This window comes from Neoarius graeffei, chromosome 7 (assembly GCF_027579695.1).
Source record: "Neoarius graeffei isolate fNeoGra1 chromosome 7, fNeoGra1.pri, whole genome shotgun sequence".
In the NCBI taxonomy this organism is placed as follows: domain Eukaryota; kingdom Metazoa; phylum Chordata; class Actinopteri; order Siluriformes; family Ariidae; genus Neoarius; species Neoarius graeffei.
The window spans coordinates 11,979,875-11,998,600 of NC_083575.1; the positions used below are offsets into that span (position 1 = coordinate 11,979,875).

An 18,726-nucleotide genomic window follows, 5' to 3' on the forward strand; every position below is an offset into this window, starting at 1 on the left:
CAATTGGCAAACAGAGCAGTGAAGACAGGACTAGAGAAAATGAGAGTAAAAACAAATAGAGAGCAGGCAGAAGGTAAACGGCTTGGTACGACAGGAGTAAACACTGAACGATATTTCGCAACTAGGGAGAGTGTGAGAAAGGCTTAAGTAACAGGACTGATGATTAGTAAATGAGAGACAGGTGTAATTAATAAGCAGGTGATAAAGGACACTGTGGTTCTTGGGCATTGTAGTTTTGAGAAGCCATGTTTGTAGTCTGTTTTGAGCTGTCGCTCTCAACGCCATTACTGACACAGGGTCCCTGGTTCGATCTTGAGTTTAATTTATTCTTTATTTATGTTCTTGTTTTTCCTTCCACCTCCCAAAACTGTTACAGTAAAAAAATTGCCCCAGGAGTGACTAGGTGTGTGAATGTGTGTGAGCACGGTAGCTCGTGATGGACTTGTGTCCCTTCCAGGGTGTAATCCTGTATTCTAAGGCACAGTGTTCCTGTGTTCCTGTCTTCCTGTGCTCTGAATCCACTTTGATCCTGCCTGGGAAAAAGTGCTGACTGAAAATGAACGAACATCAGAAATATTGGAGACTATGTCACTGAGAGAATGTTGTGTCAATTTTTCTGTTCACTTCTCCAAAATGGTCTCTGCTTTTGACTCCAGCTGGTTCACATGCACAAGTTTATCCTTATTCTTTGAAGCTGTTATGGTAGAAGATGATTCTATTTCATTCTGTTCTTAGGTCTTCATAGTACATCCTGTCTGACGTACTTGATCGAACCTGACTTCTTGTAATGCTTTTCTGCAGGAAACAGTTTTGAACTCTTCTGTCAGTTTCACACCTGTAACTCAAGCCAACTATGTCTGCTGGCTGAATGAACACTCTCATAAAAAAAGATTGTCTTTCCAACCTAAGGAAACCACCAAGATGAGTCCGGGCTCTAACCTCCAGCAAGTATCAAATGTTTAGAGACATTCATTGTTTGATTAATAACTAAACATCAGAAGATTTTTAATTGTGAGGTTTTTTTTTTTTTTTTAATGTGTAGAACATTCTTGTATGCTTGTAAGTATGTCTGTGGTGATAAAGAATACCCTGAAGCTACTGGCAACACCAAGAAAGAGGCCAAGGAGGCAGCAGCAAAACTTGTTTATGATATTCTTACAGAACAGGAAATAGAGCAAGTAAGAGATTAAGTGTCTTAGCTAATATTCATATATTATGAATATTCATAATATTCATGTATAATATATTTTGTAGCGAATTTTTGGGCTGTTTTGACAAATTCAATCAATTTCTAGGTCTTTAAAGAAAATGGCAATGATGAAGAAAATCCAAATATCCAAAACGTCAGGTAAATCACTGTTATAGTGTAATTTCACTGCATGCTCTCTTCCTGGAAGCCAGTTACAAATCATCCATCATTTTGTCTAAACAGTTTTCATTACATTACATTGCACCAGTGAGAACAGGTGCAAAATCCAGCAAATTCACAATTATTCCATGAAATCGAGTTGTACATGAGCTGATAGCTGATGAGGCATGTAGCGTCATGTTGGCTATAAGCCATGTACGACAAGATTGAGTGGAACAATTGTTTTATTACAGTTCTGATTGGAAGTTTACATACAGTGACATGAATGCTGTTTTGGATATGAATGTCATGGCAATATTTGGGCTTTCAGTAATTTCTTTGAACTGTTCTTTTTCTCTGGCAGAATATACAGCATACATCTGTAATAAAAAAAAAACACTAGAATTTGGTGCACAAGTTTTAAATTTCTTTGGTGTAGCAAGAATTCTAGGTGGGTGGAGCACAGAAGCATGGCAGGCCAGAACTGAGTTCTCAAAAACTCTTTTATTTTAGCTTTTCAGCTTTTATATTCACTCTCTCACATACATACACACCCGCATGCACACAAGCGTCCAGGTTGGGGGAGAGCTCCCTTCCTCTGCTCTCCCTCTCCTCTTTATAGGGCACGGTCACTGGGGAAGACACACAAACACAGGTTAATTCCCATCAGGTGTATTGATTCTGCCACTTACCTTCCCTAACTCTGCCCTCCATTCACAGACTGACACTTGACCACGCCCCCGCTGCCACATACCTCCACCGCCCGACTCAGGCCGGGGAGCCGTCCGGCTTGAAGCCGACTCCCCCCCCCGACGGGAGAGGAAGTCTGCCATGACCATCTGCGCCCCCGGCCTGTGGGCCACCTCGAACTTAAATGGCTGGAGTGCCAGATACCAACGGGTGAGCCGCGCGTTGGCATCCTTCATGCGGTGGAGCCACTGCAGGGGCGCGTGGTCCGAACAGAGGATGAAAGGGCGCCCCAGCAGGTAGTAGCGGAGGGTGAGGACCGCCCACTTGATGGCGAGGCACTCCTTTTCTATTGTACTGTAGCGGCCCTCGCGCACTGACAGCTTCCGGCTGATGTACAGCACTGGACAGTCCTCCCGCTCCACCTCCTGGGACAGAACAGCCCCCTGTCCGACTCGTCCATCTGCAAAACAAAGGGGAGAGCGAAGTCAGGGGAGTGTAATAGTGGCCCCCCACACAGTGCAGCCTTTACCTCTGAGAAAGCCTGCTGGCATTGCTCCGTCCACTGGACCAGATCTGGTGCCCCCGTTTTAGTGAGATCAGTCAGCGGGCTGGTGACATCTGAATAATTAGGTATAAACCTACAATAGTAGCCAGCCAGCCCCAGGAACTGTCTCACCCTCTTTTTTTGGTCTTGGGCCTCGGGCAGGCCGCAATCACTGCTGTCTTGTTGATTTGGGGACGCACCTGCCCATTGCCCAAGTGGAAGCCCAGATACTGTACTTCCACCCACCCAATTGCACACTTCTTCGGGTTGGCTGTGAGACCCGCTCGCCTCAGTGACCCAAGGACAACCCTCAAATGTTTTAGGTGCCGCAGCCAGTCGTTACTGTAAATAATTATGTCATCTAGGTATGCAGCCGCGTAGGTGGCATGGGGGCGGAGGACCCTATCCATAAGCTGCTGGAACATAGCGGGCGTCCCAAACAGCCCAAAAGGAAGTGTGACAAACTGGTGTAAGCCAAACGGTGTGGAAAAGGCTGTTTTCTCTGGGGATAGCGGAGTCAAGGGGATCTGCCAATATCCCTTTGTCAAATCCAGTGTCGAATAAAAATGAGCCGTGCCTAGTAAATCGAGCAACTCGTCAATATGAGGCATTGGGTGTGCATCGAATTTAGACACCGCATTGACTTTTCTATAGTCCACACAGAACTGGACCGACCCGCCGCCCTTGGGCACCAAGACTACCGGGCTGCTCCAGTCATTGTGGGACTCCCCGATGATGCCCATTTTGAGCATGGCCTCGAGTTCTTCCCAAACCACCTTTTTTTTGTGTTCGGGCAGTCTGTAAGGGCGGCTGCACACTGCTTACTACCCTCGGGGGCGTCTCAGTGTGGTGTTCTATGAGGTGGGTGCAGCCGGGCAGGTGCGAGAAAACGTCAAATTCTGTTTGCAACTGGGCGACCTCCGTGAGTTGGGTTGGGGAGAGGTGGGCTCCATAGGGGACCAGAGCGGTGGGCGATGTCAATTTTCCTTTTTGAACCTCTGGCCCCAGCTCCGCATTCTCTGGAACCACCGACACCAACGCCATGAGGACCTCCTCGCTCCAGAGTTTTAACAGTTTGAGGTGGTAAATCTGTAACGCCCCACCCCTGTCCATTCGCCTCACCACATAGTTAATGTCCCCGACTCGCCGTGTGACCTCAAAGGGTCCTTGCCACCTGGCGATTAATTTGAAGCTTGACGTGGGCAACAACATGAGTACTTTATCTCCTGGTGTGAAATCCCTAAGGCGCGTGCCCCTGTCGTACAGATGGACTTGATGTTCTTGGGCCTGCCGCAAATTTTCCTGGGCTAACTGCGTGAGGGTGTGGAGTTTGGCGGGCAGGTCGATAATGTACTGAATTTCATTTTTACTTGTTGAAGGTCCCTCCTCCCAATTTTCACGCAGCACATCTAGAATGCCACGCGGCTTATGCCCGTATAATAATTCGAACGGGGAGAACCCCGTGGAGGCTTGTGGGACCTCTTGCACTGTGAATAACAGGGGCTCGAGCCATTTATCCCAGTTGCGTGCATCCTCGCTTACAAATTTTTTAATTATGTTTTTGAGGGTGCGATTGAACCGTTCGACTAAGCCATCCGTTTGTGGGTGATAAACGCTGTTGCAGATAGGCTTAATTCCCAGTAACCCATACAGTTCGCGCAGTGTGCATGACATAAACGTAGTGCCTTGATCAGTCAGAATCTCTTTGGGTATTCCAACTTGGGAGATGATGCGGAAGAGCGCTTCTGCAATACTACGTGCTGAGATATTGCGAAGAGGCACTGCTTCCGGATATCGCGTTGCATAGTCCACCAGAACTAAAATAAAGCAATATCCTCATGTTGACTGATCTAATGGCCCAACAAGATCCATCTTAATTCTTTCGAACGGGGTCTCGATTAATGGCAGAGGGCGCAAAGGCGCTTTTGGAATGGCCGCGGGATTTACTAACTGGCATTTGCGGCATGCCGTACACCACCTACAGACATCGCCATGAATCCCTGGCCAATAGAACCGGGCCATTATTTGGGCTAGTGTCTTATCCCGCCCCAAGTGTCTGGCCACGGGATTAAAGTGAGCCGCCTGGAATACAAGTTCCCGGTGGCTCTTTGGGATTAAAAGCTGAGTTACCGGTTCTTTAGTCTGAGTGTCCTGCGTCACTCGGTATAACCCATCCTTTATAATGGAGAAATAGGGAAAGGACGGTGTTGCGTTTGGCTGGAGCGTTTGACCATCGATTATTCTCACTTGGTCAAACGCATGCTGCAGAGTCCCGTCCCATGACTGCTCTAACGGGAAATCCGCAAGGGATTCCCCGAGAGAGGGAGGAGGAGCAGGCTGCTCCTCACTCTGATACGGTGATGACGTAGACGGCTCTGTGACAGCTGCTCCCGCCAATGCCATACCGGGACCTCCCCCCGCTAAACTATGGCAGGCCCCACTCTTCACTAAATGAGTCATTAATTCCACAAGTCCTGGCCAATCAGTCCCCAAAATTATCGAGTGGGTAAGGCAAGGATTAACCGCCACCTTTACTCTAAATTTCTTCCCTTGAAATAGAATGTGGACCGATACTAAAGGGTAGTTGTGAACATCTCCGTGCACAAACACCTTCACCAATTGTGCTCTCCCCAATGCCTCGTCTTGCACCAGGCTTTGGTGGATTGAGGTCTGATTACAGCTGGAGTCCACCAAAGCCTGATACGTATCCTCTTGGATACTCACTGGTATGCGATACACTCCAGCCCGATCAAGGGCGGTCTCTGGCGTGTCGGGGATCCGGACCACCGCGCCCACCTCCATTGCCGAGCACTGATGCTAGAGGTGCCCCGGCTCCCCGCAGCGCGAGCATACTGGCCCAGGCTCTCCCTCTGCACCAGAGTTCCAGAGTTCACTCACCTGAGGGGGGGGAAGACACAGACACGGAAGTAGGAAACAGTAGGGCACCGCGGGTGTGGTGGGCCGGCTGGGGTGGAGCTGGCCCCCGCCTCCGCGGTGGGGGAACGGGGCAAGGACGAGGAACAGAGGGAGAGAGAGAAGAGAGGGGAGAAGTGGAGACACGCTGTCCTGCCGTCGGAACAGCCGCCATATGGTCCTCCGCCAGCTCGATGGCCTGATCCAGCGACGCCGGGCGATGGCACTGGACCCACTCCGCGGTTCCTTCTGGAAGTTGGGCGCCGAATTGTTCCAGCGCCACCAGGTCGATGATTCCCTCGGCATCGCAGTTGTCGGCCCTCAGCCACCACCGGCAGGCGTCCTGGAGCTGCTGGCCAAACGCAAACGGCCGGCCGACCTCCTCCAAGTACAGCGCGCGCGGAAGCGCTGCCGCTGCTGTTCTGGTGTGCGCCCCACAAGTTGGAGGACGGCCCTGCGGAGGTCGGCGGGGAGCTGTAGCACGGCCAGCTGTGCCTCGCCCGTTAGCAGGGGGAGGAGGTGCGCCGCTCCTCCAGCCATCCCCACGCTTCCGCTGTCTGCTCAAAAAGAGCGAGGAAGGCTTCGGGGTCGTCCTGCAGACCCATCTTTGTTAGGGTGAGGTGGGGAGGGTCCACGCCGGTGGTGATGGCGGACCCCGCCGACGTGAGCGGGTGCCAGAATGCCTGGTGATCTTCCTGCTGCGCCAGTACCAGGGCTTCGAACCATTGTTCTTGCTCCTTCTGGAGGGTGACCAGCGACTGGTGCTGGCTCTGTTGGGCCGTGGCAAGGGCATGGACCAGGTCCTTGAAGGGGGAGGACTCCATGGGGCTGTTCTCTTCCGTACTCCAAGTCCTGGGTTTCAGCACCACTGTAGCAAGAGTTCTAGGTGGGTGGAGCACAAAAGCACGGCAGGCCAGAACTGAGTTCTCAAAAACTCTTTTATTTTAGCTTTTATATTCACTCTCTCACATACAGTGGGGCAAAAAAGTATTTAATCAGCCACCAATTGTGCAAGTTCTCCCACTTAAAAAGATGAGAGAGGCCTGTAATTTTCATCATAGGTACACTTCAACTATGAGAGACAGAATGGGGGGAAGAATCCAGGAAATCACATTGTAGAATTTTTAATGAATTAATTGGTAAATTCCTCGGTAAAATAAGTATTTGGTCACCTACAAACAAGCAAGATTTCTGGCTCTCACAGACCTGTAACAACTTCTTTAAGAGGCTCCTCTGTCCTCCACTCGTTACCTGTATTAATGGCACCTGTTTGAACTCGTTATCAGTATAAAAGACACCTGTCCACAACCTCAAACAGTCACACTCCAAACTCCACTATGGCCAAGACCAAAGAGCTGTCAAAGGACACCAGAAACAAAATTGTAGACCTGCACCAGGCTGGGAAGACTGAATCTGCAATAGGTAAGCAGCTTGGTGTGAAGAAATCAACTGTGGGAGCAATTATTAGAAAATGGAAGGACATACAAGACCACTGATAATCTCCCTCGATCTGGGGCTCCACGCAAGATCTCACCCCGTGGGGTCAAAATGATCACAAGAACGGTGAGCAAAAATCCCAGAACCACACGAGGGGAACTAGTGAATGACCTGCAGAGAGCTGGGACCAAAGTAACAAAGGCTACCATCAGTAACACACTACGCCGCCAGGGACTCAAATCCTGCAGTGCCAGACGTGTCCCCCTGCTTAAGCCAGTACATGTCCAGGCCCGTCTGAAGTTTGCTAGAGAGCGTTTGGATGATCCAGAAGAGGACTGGGAGAATGTCCTATGGTCAGATGAAACCAAAATAGAATTTTTTGGTAAAAACTCAACTTGTCGTGTTTGGAGGAGAAAGAATGCTGAGTTGCATCCAAAGAACACCATACCTACTGTGAAGCATGGGGGTGGAAACATCATGCTTTGGGGCTGTTTTTCTGCAAAGGGACCAGGACAACTGATCCGTGTAAAGGAAAGAATGAATGGGGCCATGTATCGTGAGATTTTGAGTGAAAACCTCCTTCCATCAGCAAGGGCATTGAAGATGAAATGTGGCTGGGTCTTTCAGCATGACAATGATCCCAAACACACCGCCCGGGCAACGAAGGAGTGGCTTCGGAAGAAGCATTTCAAGGTCCTGGAGTGGCCTAGCCAGTCTCCAGATCTGAACCCCATAGAAAATCTTTGGAGGGAGTTGAAAGTCCGTGTTGCCCAGCGACATCCCCAAAACATCACTGCTCTAGAGGAGATCTGCATGGAGGAATGGGCCAAAATACCAGCAACAGTGTGTCAAAACCTTGTGAAGACTTACAGAAAACGTTTGACCTCTGTCATTGCCAACAAAGGGTATATAACAAAGTATTGAGATGAACTTTTGTTATTGACCAAATACTTATTTTCCACCATAATATGCAAATAAATTCTTTAAAAATCAGACAATGTGATTTTCTGGATTTTTTTTTTCTCATTTTGTCTCTCATAGTTGAGGTATACCTATGATGAAAATTACAGGCCTCTCTCATCTTTTTAAGTGGGAGAACTTGCACAATTGGTGACTGACTAAATATTTTTTTGCCCCACTGTACATACACACCCACACGCACACAAGTGTCCAGGTTGGGGGAGAACTCCCTTCCTCTGCTCTCCCTCTCCTCTTTATAGGGCACGGTCACTGGGGAAGACACAGAAACACAGGTTAATTCCCATCAGGTGTAGTGATTCTGCCACTTACCTTCCCTAACTCAGCCCTCCATTCACAGACTGACGCTTGACCATGTCCCCGCTGCCACATTTGGGTATTCTGAATTTGACACAGGGTCAAAATTACACGTTAATTTTAAATAATTATACAATTATACATACAGCACACCTAATATTTGGGTAAAATGTCTCTTCGCAAGATTCACCTTGACCAAACATTTTTGTTTACCATGAACAAACTTCTGGCAGAATTCTGGTTGGATATTTCACGACTCTTCATGGTAAAATTGGTAGAGTCCAATTAAATTTTTTTTTTTTCTTGTTATGGACTCGACTTATAAGCATGGTCCATATACTGTATTTTCAACAGGGTTGAAGTCAGGATTTGTTTTAAGCTTAATGTTAGCCTGCTTTATCCTCCACAACCAGCTCTGATGCATGTTTGGGTTCATTGTCTTGTTGTAACTCTCAAGTTGTGTTCAAGTTTCTGATGGTTTATGCTAAAGAATTCTGAGGTAGTCCTCCTCCTTCATTATTCCATCCACTTTGTGCAATGAACCAGTTCCACTGGCAGCAAAACCGCCCCAGAGCATGACAATCTTGCCGCCACCACCACCAGCTGGTACAGTGTCCCTCTGTACATGGTGGTCATTGTGGCCAAACAACTCAATCTTTGTCTCATCTGACCATACAGCTATCCTCCAGAAGGCTTTTTCTTTGTCTGTGTGGTCAGCTTCAAACTTTAGTTAAACTTGAAGGTGTCAGTTTTGGAGCAGGGGGTTATTTCTTGGATAGCAGCCTCTTAGTCCATGGTGATCTGAACTGTAGACAGTGATCCATCAGCTTCCAGTTCATGGCAGGGCTGAGCCATGGTGGTTCCCAGGTTGTTCCTGACCATCCAAACCAATTTCCTTTCAGCTGAGGGTGACAGTTTGGGTTTTCTTGAAGCAAAGTGGCTTGGCAAAGTGATTATACCTCACAATAACTTGGATCCAATTGTTTGAACTGATCTTGGAATTTGCAGTTGTTTTAGAAATGGCTCCAAAAGACATTCTGGAGTTGTGTACATCTGTGATCCTCTTTCTCAGATCTGCACTGAACTCCTTGGACTTTCCCATTTTAGTGTGTGCTGGTCAATCCAAGGAGTGCTGTAAACAAACCCTTTTTATGAAGGCACGGAGAAGCTACCAGCTGTAGTCAATCATTTATCACTAACAGGAATTTAAGAGGCCTTGGCAAGATAACAGGCATTTTGGAAGTTTCAGCACCTCTGAATTAATAATCTAAGTGAGTGTATGCAAATTTATGACCCTGTATGTATAATTTCACCCTGTGTTGATTTCAGAAAACCCAAAGAAAATTAAAACTTGTGCATCAAATTCTAGTATTTTTTTAATTAAATATGTATGCTGTATATTCTGCCAGAGAAAAAGAACAGTTCAAAGAAATTACTGAAAGCCCAAATATTGCCATGACATTCATATCCAAGATGACATTCATGTCACTGTATGTAAACTTCTGACCACAACAGTATATCCACATTCACTGGATTTTGAGAAACATTGCATTTTTACTTTTTGCAAATTCGATAAATAAAAACTTTACACAAAATGTCCGACAAAATCATTTCCACTTCGGTGGACTTCTTAAAGACCTATCGATGGCTGCACGAATTGACTTTTGTATTGTTTTTTTGTAAAAAGTGCCGTCTTGCTGTCATATCGTGCTTTAGACATTTATTTAATCCTTCCTTGGACATTTCAGTTCTGTAATTTTCAAACTTCTTTGAGCTTTTGAAAAACAGTCTAAAAAAAATTCAACAAATTTTGATACTTAAAGTGTTGCTTGAAAGTTTGTGAATCCTTTAGAATTTTCTATATTTCTGCATAAATATGACCTAAAACAACATCAGATTTTCACACAAGTCCTAAAAGTAGATACAGAGAACCCAGTTAAACAAATGAGACAAAAATATTATACTTGGTCATTTATTTATTGAGGAAAATGATCCAATATTACATATTTGTGAGTGGCAAAAGTATGTGAACCTTTGCTTTCAGTATCTGGTGTGAGCCCCTTGTGCAGCAATAACTGCAACTAAACGTTTCTGGTAACTGTTGATCAGTCCTGCACACCAGCTTGGAGGAATTTTAGCCCATTCCTCCATACAGAACAGCTTCAACTCTGGGATGTTGATGGGTTTCCTCACATGAAGTGCTCACTTCAGGTCCTTCCACAATATTTCAGTTGGATTAAGGTCAGGACTTGGCCATTCCAAAACAATAACTTTATTCTTCTTTAACCATTCTTTGGTAGAACGATTTGTGTGCTTAGGATCATTGTCTTGCTACATGACCCACCTTCTCTTGAGATTCAGTTCATGGGCAGATGTCCTGACGTTTTCTTTTAGAATTAGCTGGTATAATTCAGAATTCATTGTTCCATCAATGATGGCAAGCCGGCCTGGCCCAGATGTAGTAAAACAGGCCCAAACCATGATACTACCACCACCATGTTTCACAGATGGGATAAGGTTCTTATGCTGGAATACAGTGTTTTCCTTTCTTCAAACATAATGCTTCTCATTTAAACCAAAAAGTTCTATTTTGCTCTCATCCATCCACAAAACATTTTTCCAATAGCCTTCTGGCTTGTCCACAATCTTTTAGCAAATTGCAGATGAGCAGCAATGTTCTTTTTGGAGAGCAGTGGCTTTCTCCTTGCAACCCTGCCATGCACACCATTCTTGTTCAGTGTTCTCCTGATGGTGGACTCATGAACATTAACATTAGCCAATGTGAGAGAGGCCTTCAGTTGCTTAGAAGTTATCCTGGGGTCCTTTGTGACCTCACCGACTATTACATGCCTTGCTCTTGGAGTGAACTTTGTTGGTCGACCACTCCTGAGGAGGGTAATAATGGTCTTGAATTTCCTCCATTTGTACACAATCTGTCTGACTGTGGATTGTTGGAGTCCAAACTCTTTAGAGATGGTTTTGTAACCTTTTCCAGCCTGATGAGCATCAACAACGCTTTTTCTGAGGTCTTCAGAAATCTCCTTTGTTTGTGCCTTGATACACTTCCACAAACATGTGTTGTGAAGATCAGACTTTGATAGATCCCTGTTCTTTAAATAAAACAGGGTGCCCACTCACACCTGATTGTCATCCCATTGATTGAAAACACCTGACTAATTTCACCTTCAAATTAACTGCTAATACTAGAAGTTCATATACTTTTGCCACTCAGATATGTAATATTAGATCAATTTACTCAATAAATAAATGCACAAGTATAATATTTTTGTCTGATTTGTTTAACTGGGTTCTCTGTATCTACTTTTAGGACTTGTGTGAAAATCTGATGTTGTTTTACGTCATATTTATGCAGAAATGTAGAAAATTCTAAAGGGCTCACAAACTTTCAAGCACCACTGTAAATATGAAGAATGTAAACAAACCAGTGAAATGACAGGAGCAATTTGTGTAAAATGCTATAATAATAATAATAATAATAATTCTTAAAAAATAAAAAAAGATACGTTCTTACCATTTAAATACTTTCATTCTATATTTTGTTCTTTTGTATTTTTGGGGGTTTTGTTTTTGAGTAGAGTTTTTATTTTGTCCTTGGTTGATTCAGCAACGGCGGCACGGTGGTGTAGTGGTTAGCGCTGTCGCCTCACAGCAAGAAGGTCCGGGTTCGAGCCCCGTGGCCGGCGAGGGCCTTTCTGTGCGGAGTTTGCATGTTCTCCCCGTGCCCGCGTGGGTTTCCTCCGGGTGCTCCGGTTTCCCCCACAGTCCAAAGACATGCAGGTTAGGTTAACTGGTGACTCTAAATTGAGCGTAGGTGTGAATGTGAGTGTGAATGGTTGTCTGTGTCTATGTGTCAGCCCTGTGATGACCTGGCGACTTGTCCAGGGTGTACCCCACCTTTCGCCCGTAGTCAGCTGGGATAGGCTCCAGCTTGCCTGCGACCCTGTAGAACAGGATAAAGTGGCTAGAGATAATGAGATGAGATGAGAGATGATTCAGCAACATGCTCCGCCATTTTGTTTTTCTCTACTCACGGTATATGAGCTGATAGCCTGATAGTAGTGTAGCCAATCAAAGCACACAATTCCTCATATTCAGTGAATGTGGATAGAATAATTAATGTTACACCAGATCCCTTCCTGTCTTTCTGACTTATTGTCTTGCCTCAGGACGAGTATACACCAGCTAAGGCTGAGCACACCTCCACCTTCTGAGAACACAACACCAGACAAGAACTACATTGGGCTCCTTAATGAATATTGCCAAAAATCTAAACAAGTACCCAATTTCAAAGCAGTGGGGCGAAGAGGGCCTGCACATGATCCTGAGTGAGTATTTAATAATCATGACTATGGAATGCGTTTTTTGTGCTTGAATATATCCAGTATGATTGACAATCTTTTTGCCTGCTAGATTTGTATTCAAGGTCATTATAAATAATAAGGAGTATCCCGAAGGACAGGGAAGGACTGCGAAAGAGGCAAGACAAAAAGCAGCTCAGCAAGCTTGGACTGAGCTTCATGAGTCTGATTTCAGCAGTCAGGTAAAACTGATGTTTGTTTCATTTTAATTTTGGAAGAGGGATCCTCTGCCAGAGTAAAATTTATTATTATTATTTTCAGATTTCATCACCATCCTCAGTGAGGTAAGGTGAAACAAAAACTGCTACTTCATGATACGGTGATACTTATTTAAGAAGAAAAATTCTTGAAGAAATGTTAAACATGAAAACTAACAGTGTGCTCTGTGTGTGTGTGTGTGTGTGTGTGTGTGTGTTTTTTCCTTTATCTAGTGAGTCAACAGATGATGTCAGCATGTTGCAGAGGAATTCTTCAAATAATACTGACTCTCTGTCTATCATCTTTGCAAGCTCGTCTTCTGTAAGTACATCATGCGCAGTACTTCAAATAATACTAGGGTCCAGGATACACATGGCAACCATCTTGCATATGCATACATTGTAGTTAAATACACTTGCATATGCATACACTGTAGTGAAAAGCACAAAGGCCAACACCATTGCAATAACCTGGTGTAAGCAGCACCATGCCTAGAACACTGTGCAGAGAAAATACATATGTTTTATGTATAGGTTTTTAATCTCATCTCATTATCTCTAGCTGCTTTATCCTTCTACAGGGTCGCAGGCAAGCTGGAGCCTATCCCAGCTGACTATGGGCGAAAGGCGGGGTACACCCTGGACAAGTCGCCAGGTCATCACAGGGCTGACACATAGACACAGGCAACCATTCACACTCACATTCACACCTACGGTCAATTTAGAGTCACCAGTTAACCTAACCTGCATGTCTTTGGACTGTGGGGGAAACCGGAGCACCCGGAGGAAACCCATGCGGACACGGGGAGAACATGCAAACTCCGCACAGAAAGGCCCTCGCCGGCCACGGGGCTCGAATCCGGACCTTCTTGCTGTGAGGCGACAGCGCTAACCACTACACCACCGTGCCGCCCAGTTTTTTTTTTTTAATTAATTAATTTTAATTTAAAAATATTGTGATCGTACACTCACCGGCCACTTTAATAGGAACTTATTCTTGATTCTAAGATCCCTGTTCTTGGCTGCAGGAGTGGAACCCAGTGTGGTTTTCTGTCTGCTGTTGCATGCTGACATGTTTTTCTGCTCACCACGGTTGTAAAGAGTGATTATACGAGTTGCTATATCCTTCCTGGCAGCTCGAACCAATGTGGCAATTTTCTTCTGACCTCTCTTATCAACAAGGCATTTTTTTTCCACCCACAGAACTGTCACTCACTCGATGTTTTTTGTTTTTCGCACCATTTTGTGTAAACTCTAGAGACTGTTGTGTGTGAAACCCCCAGGAGATCAGCAGTTTCTGAAATACTCAAACCAGTCCATCTGGCTCAAACCAACACCCATGCCATAGTGCAAGTCACACTTTGAGATCACAATTTTCCCCCATTCTGATGTGTGAACATTGTGAACATTAACTGAAGCTCTTGATTTGTATCTGTCTGATTTTATGCATTGTGCTGCTGTCAAGGGATCGGCTGATTAGAGAACGGCATCAAACAGCAGATGGATATATGGGTGTTCTTAATAAAGTGAGTGTATGTTAATTTTATTAAAATTATATTTTAATATGTTGATATGATTTTAGGTACCAGAACCACAACCACAACCTTCAGATGTTAAACCAAAAAGGCAGTAAGTGACGCATACATTAAAAATGTTTATTTTATACATGGTGCCATTCAACAAGTTTTATCTCTCTTTTTTTTTTAATTAAATCTATCTTTTAGACTAGCTGCAAACTTTCATAATTTACCGGGAACCAGTAAAAAGGTATTATGATAAAAATCCTACTCAGCACAGTGCATTTTACCACCTTTAAGCTATTTTGAAGCAGAAACTCATACCCAGTTAGTTTTAATAGTCCATTTTAATAAATTCCACATGCTTGTGTGTGTTTTCCCCCATAATCCTCCAAAAAGCAATCCAACATTAATGCGCTCAAAATGGCAAAACCCTCAACAAAGATTACTACAGACTCCGACAATCCAACAAAATCAAGGTAAGTAATTTCAAAATTATGTGTAATTTTGTGTCTGTGTGTACAGTACCAGTCAAAAGTTTGGACACACCGTATAATTCAATGAGTTTTCTTTATTTTTATTCATTAAAAGACTCTTTATGTCCATCAAGTCATGATGGATGTTGTTTCTCTTTACTTAGTTGAGTGGTTCTTGACACAATATGGATTACTACAGTTGTACAACTATAGGGCTATTTACTGTATTTTTATTATTTATTATTTACTGTTTGATCTCAAACTCATTAAGAAGACAAGAAACTTGTCCACTAATTAACTTTTGATGAGGCAAAATTGAAAAGCATTCCAGGTGACTACCTCATGAAGATGGTTAAGATAATGCCAGTAGCAAAGCCAAGCATCATCAAGGTAAACAGTAGCTACTTTAAAGGAGATGTACAGAACCTTTATTTTTAAATAAATTTCTGAGTGGATAGTATCTTCATCCTTGACGACTCTTGTATATAAATGGGAATAAAAAATATATATTTTTGAGAATTAAAATCGACCACAAAGTTGGCATTGGAGCTGCCCCGTTGAGCCAGCCAGCCCTGAGCGCGTGACATCACAGCGGTAACCGATTTTAAGGCCGAGGTCTTTGACAGCTATAGACCAAAGTCATATAAATAAAAATTTATGGTGAAAGTAAGAAATGCCGTTACCAACTTGCTCAACTAAGACTGATTTGACTTCATTGATTGTGGGTTGACTCTCATTAAAACAGGATAGGTGTTATAACTTATGCAACATACATGTACATGCATGCATTTTCACTGATAAAATGTAAAAGGCTAATTAAATAATCAGATGAACTGAGAAAATCACATTCTGAAGCAAATTAAATAATCTTATACTGGTAACTTAAACACACAATACAAGTTACATGTATTAATCTAAATTCAGGTAAACAACGAGTGTTGCTGTTTTTGTTGTTTTGTATCCAAATGAGAGTTGGAGCTTACCCGTCTGTGTTCTCGCTTCTTGAAGGCCGATCTTGTGGCCAATTGTTTTGGTGTTTCAAAACAATTGGCCACAAGATCGGCCTTCAAAAAGCGAGAACACAGATGGGTAAGCTCCAACTCTCATTTGTTATCTGACTTTGAGTTGTTTGTTCAGTTCTCCGTTCATTCACTTCTTCCATGTAAGGGCGAGATATTGCTGCTGAGGCAAGCATGTCCAGCCGAGAAATCAGACGGTTGGTCCACTCATTCTCCATTTTCTCCATACTGAGTACTCCACCATTACTGCTCAGCTCAGGCAATTACTAAAACCCAGGACGGGATGTTACCAGTTTTGGCAACAACCACAGGGAGGTCACTGCCCGAGCGATATGTCACGTCCCGTTCCATCCCGGGTTTGAGCAACAACCCTCGGCTCACACTCCGGGAGAACTAGTGCAACTGAACTTGCTTTCCTTTTTAAAAATAAATAACTAAATAAATACTTTCCTTTTCTTGTACAACCCAATTCCAAAAAAGTTGGGACAAAGTACAAATTGTAAATAAAAACGGAATGCAATGATGTGGAAGTTTCAAAATTCCATATTTTATTCAGAATAGAACATAGATGACATATCAAATGTTTAAACTGAGAAAATGTATCATTTAAAGAGAAAAATTAGGTGATTTTAAATTTCATGACAACACCACATCTCAAAGTTGGGACAAGGCCATGTTTACCACTGTGAGACATCCCCTTTTCTCTTTACAACAGTCTGTAAACGTCTGGGGACTGAGGAGACAAGTTCCTCAAGTTTAGGGATAGGAATGTTAACCCATTCTTGTCTAATGTAGGATTCTAGTTGCTCAACTGTCTTAGGTCTTTTTTGTCGCATCTTCCGTTTTATGATGCGCCAAATGTTTTCTATGGGTGAAAGATCTGGACTGCAGGCTGGCCAGTTCAGTACCTGGACCCTTCTTCTACGCAGTCATGATGCTGTAATTGATGCAGTATGTGGTTTGGCATTGTCATGTTGGAAAATGCAAGGTCTTCCCTGAAAGAGACGTCGTCTGGATAGGAGCATATGTTGCTCTAGAACTTGGATATACCTTTCAGCATTGATGGTGTCTTTCCAGATGTGTAAGCTGCCCATGCCACACACACTAATGCAACCCCATACCATCAGAGATGCAGGCTTCTGAACTGAGCGCTGATAACAACTTGGGTCGTCCTTCTCCTCTTTAGTCCGAATGACACGGCGTCCCTGATTTCCATGAAGAACTTCAAATTTTGATTCGTCTGACCACAGAACAGTTTTCCACTTTGCCACAGTCCATTTAAATGAGCCTTGGCCCAGAGAAGACGTCTGCGCTTCTGGATCATGTTTAGATACGGCTTCTTCTTTGAACTATAGAGTTTTAGCTGGCAACGGTGGATGGCATGGTGAATTGTGTTCACAGATAATGTTCTCTGGAAATATTCCTGAGCCCATTTTGTGATTTCCAATACAGAAGCATGCCTGTATGTGAGGCAGTGCCGTCTAAGGACCCGAAGATCACGGGCACCCAGTATGGTTTTCCGGCCTTGACCCTTACGCACAGAGATTCTTCCAGATTCTCTGAATCTTTTGATGATATTATGCACTGTAGATGATGATATGTTCAAACTCTTTGCAATTTTACACTGCCAAACTCCTTTCTGATATTGTTCCACTATTTGTCGGTGCAGAATTAGGGGGATTGGTGATCCTCTTCCCATCTTTACTTCTGAGAGCCGCTGCCACTCCAAGATGCTCTTTTTATACCCAATCATGTTAATGACCTATTGCCAATTGACCTAATGAGTTGCAATTTGGTCCTCCAGCTGTTCCTTTTTTGTACCTTTAACTTTTCCAGCCTCTTATTGCCCCTGTCCCAACTTTTTTGAGATGTGTTGCTGTCATGAAATTTCAAATGAGCCAATATTTGGCATGAAATTTCAAAATGTCTCACTTTTGACATTTGATATGTTATGTTCTACTGTGAATACAATATCAGTTTTTGAGATTTGTAAATTATTGCATTCTGTTTTTATTTACAATTTGTACTTTGTCCCAACTTTTTTGGAATCGGGGTTGTAGTTTTATTTAATTACTGCACCCTCTTTCAATACGGGCTTATAGCCAACGCTCCTCAACAGATCAGAGGTTTTGTACGAGTCTTCAGTAAAATGTACAGAGCAGAGGAGAGACCACTTTGTAGGCGCCCAGTGTGCCCATGAACTTCTCACAAACATGTCCAGATTTTTGCAGTTTGAACATTCTTGGACCATGAATGCAACATAAATCCATCCTCTGCCGTGATGCTGCACTGGTCAGCAATACATCTACGTGGCATGGCGATAAATTAGCTCAAAATGGAGGATCGGAGTTGGTCAGCTCTGTGTTTTAGTATAGCGGAAGTGGCAATGAGACCGATAGACTTCCTGCTGTGACGTTATGGACGTCAAGGTCATTCACGCAGACTGCTACCTATATGAATCACTTTAATCATAAAAATTACTATATTAGATTTATTGTTAATGCTTAAAACTATTCCTGTGCCATTCTTGAGGTCTCAAGGCATTTATAAATGAAAGTGAGGTCATGGTTCTGTGTATCTCCTTTCAAGAATCTAAAATATCAAACATAGTTTGTTTTTAACACTTTTTTTGTTTACCACATAATTCCATACATGTTCCAGATGATATCTTCAGTATTGCTCTACAATGTAGAAAATGGTCAAAATACAGAAAAACCTATGAATGAGTAGGTGTGTCCAAAAGTTTTACTGGTACTGTATATTTTTAAAGATATCCTTTTGTGTAGTTGTATGGTAATATGTTCGGCTTGCTAGGACTGAAAAGAAAAACAAGTGTTTGACAGATGTCATATCCAGCACTAATGAACAGAAGCTTCATATCTGACTGCTCCATCCTGCATAAGAATTATTTTTTCTATATATGTCATACAC

The 18,726-nt window shown here is 43.7% G+C and overlaps 1 protein-coding gene across 13 annotated transcripts in view; it reads left to right on the forward strand.

Moving 5' to 3' along the window:
• The window catches only part of eif2ak2 (eukaryotic translation initiation factor 2-alpha kinase 2), a 51,831-nt gene that overhangs the window by 16,093 nt on the left and 17,012 nt on the right, over window positions 1-18,726 (forward strand). For 12 of the 13 annotated variants that reach the window (XM_060925277.1, XM_060925281.1, XM_060925280.1 and 9 more), the window contains 10 exons: window positions 802-944; window positions 1,043-1,178; window positions 1,296-1,348; window positions 12,395-12,553; window positions 12,639-12,768; window positions 12,848-12,870; window positions 13,018-13,105; window positions 14,366-14,412; window positions 14,508-14,550; window positions 14,700-14,779. In XM_060925277.1, the coding sequence (XP_060781260.1) occupies window positions 802-944; window positions 1,043-1,178; window positions 1,296-1,348; window positions 12,395-12,553; window positions 12,639-12,768; window positions 12,848-12,870; window positions 13,018-13,105; window positions 14,366-14,412; window positions 14,508-14,550; window positions 14,700-14,779 (902 nt within the window). The remainder of the gene's footprint in view (window positions 1-801; window positions 945-1,042; window positions 1,179-1,295; window positions 1,349-12,394; window positions 12,554-12,638; window positions 12,769-12,847; window positions 12,871-13,017; window positions 13,106-14,365; window positions 14,413-14,507; window positions 14,551-14,699; window positions 14,780-18,726) is intronic. The other variant, XM_060925288.1, reaches the window with a different exon arrangement.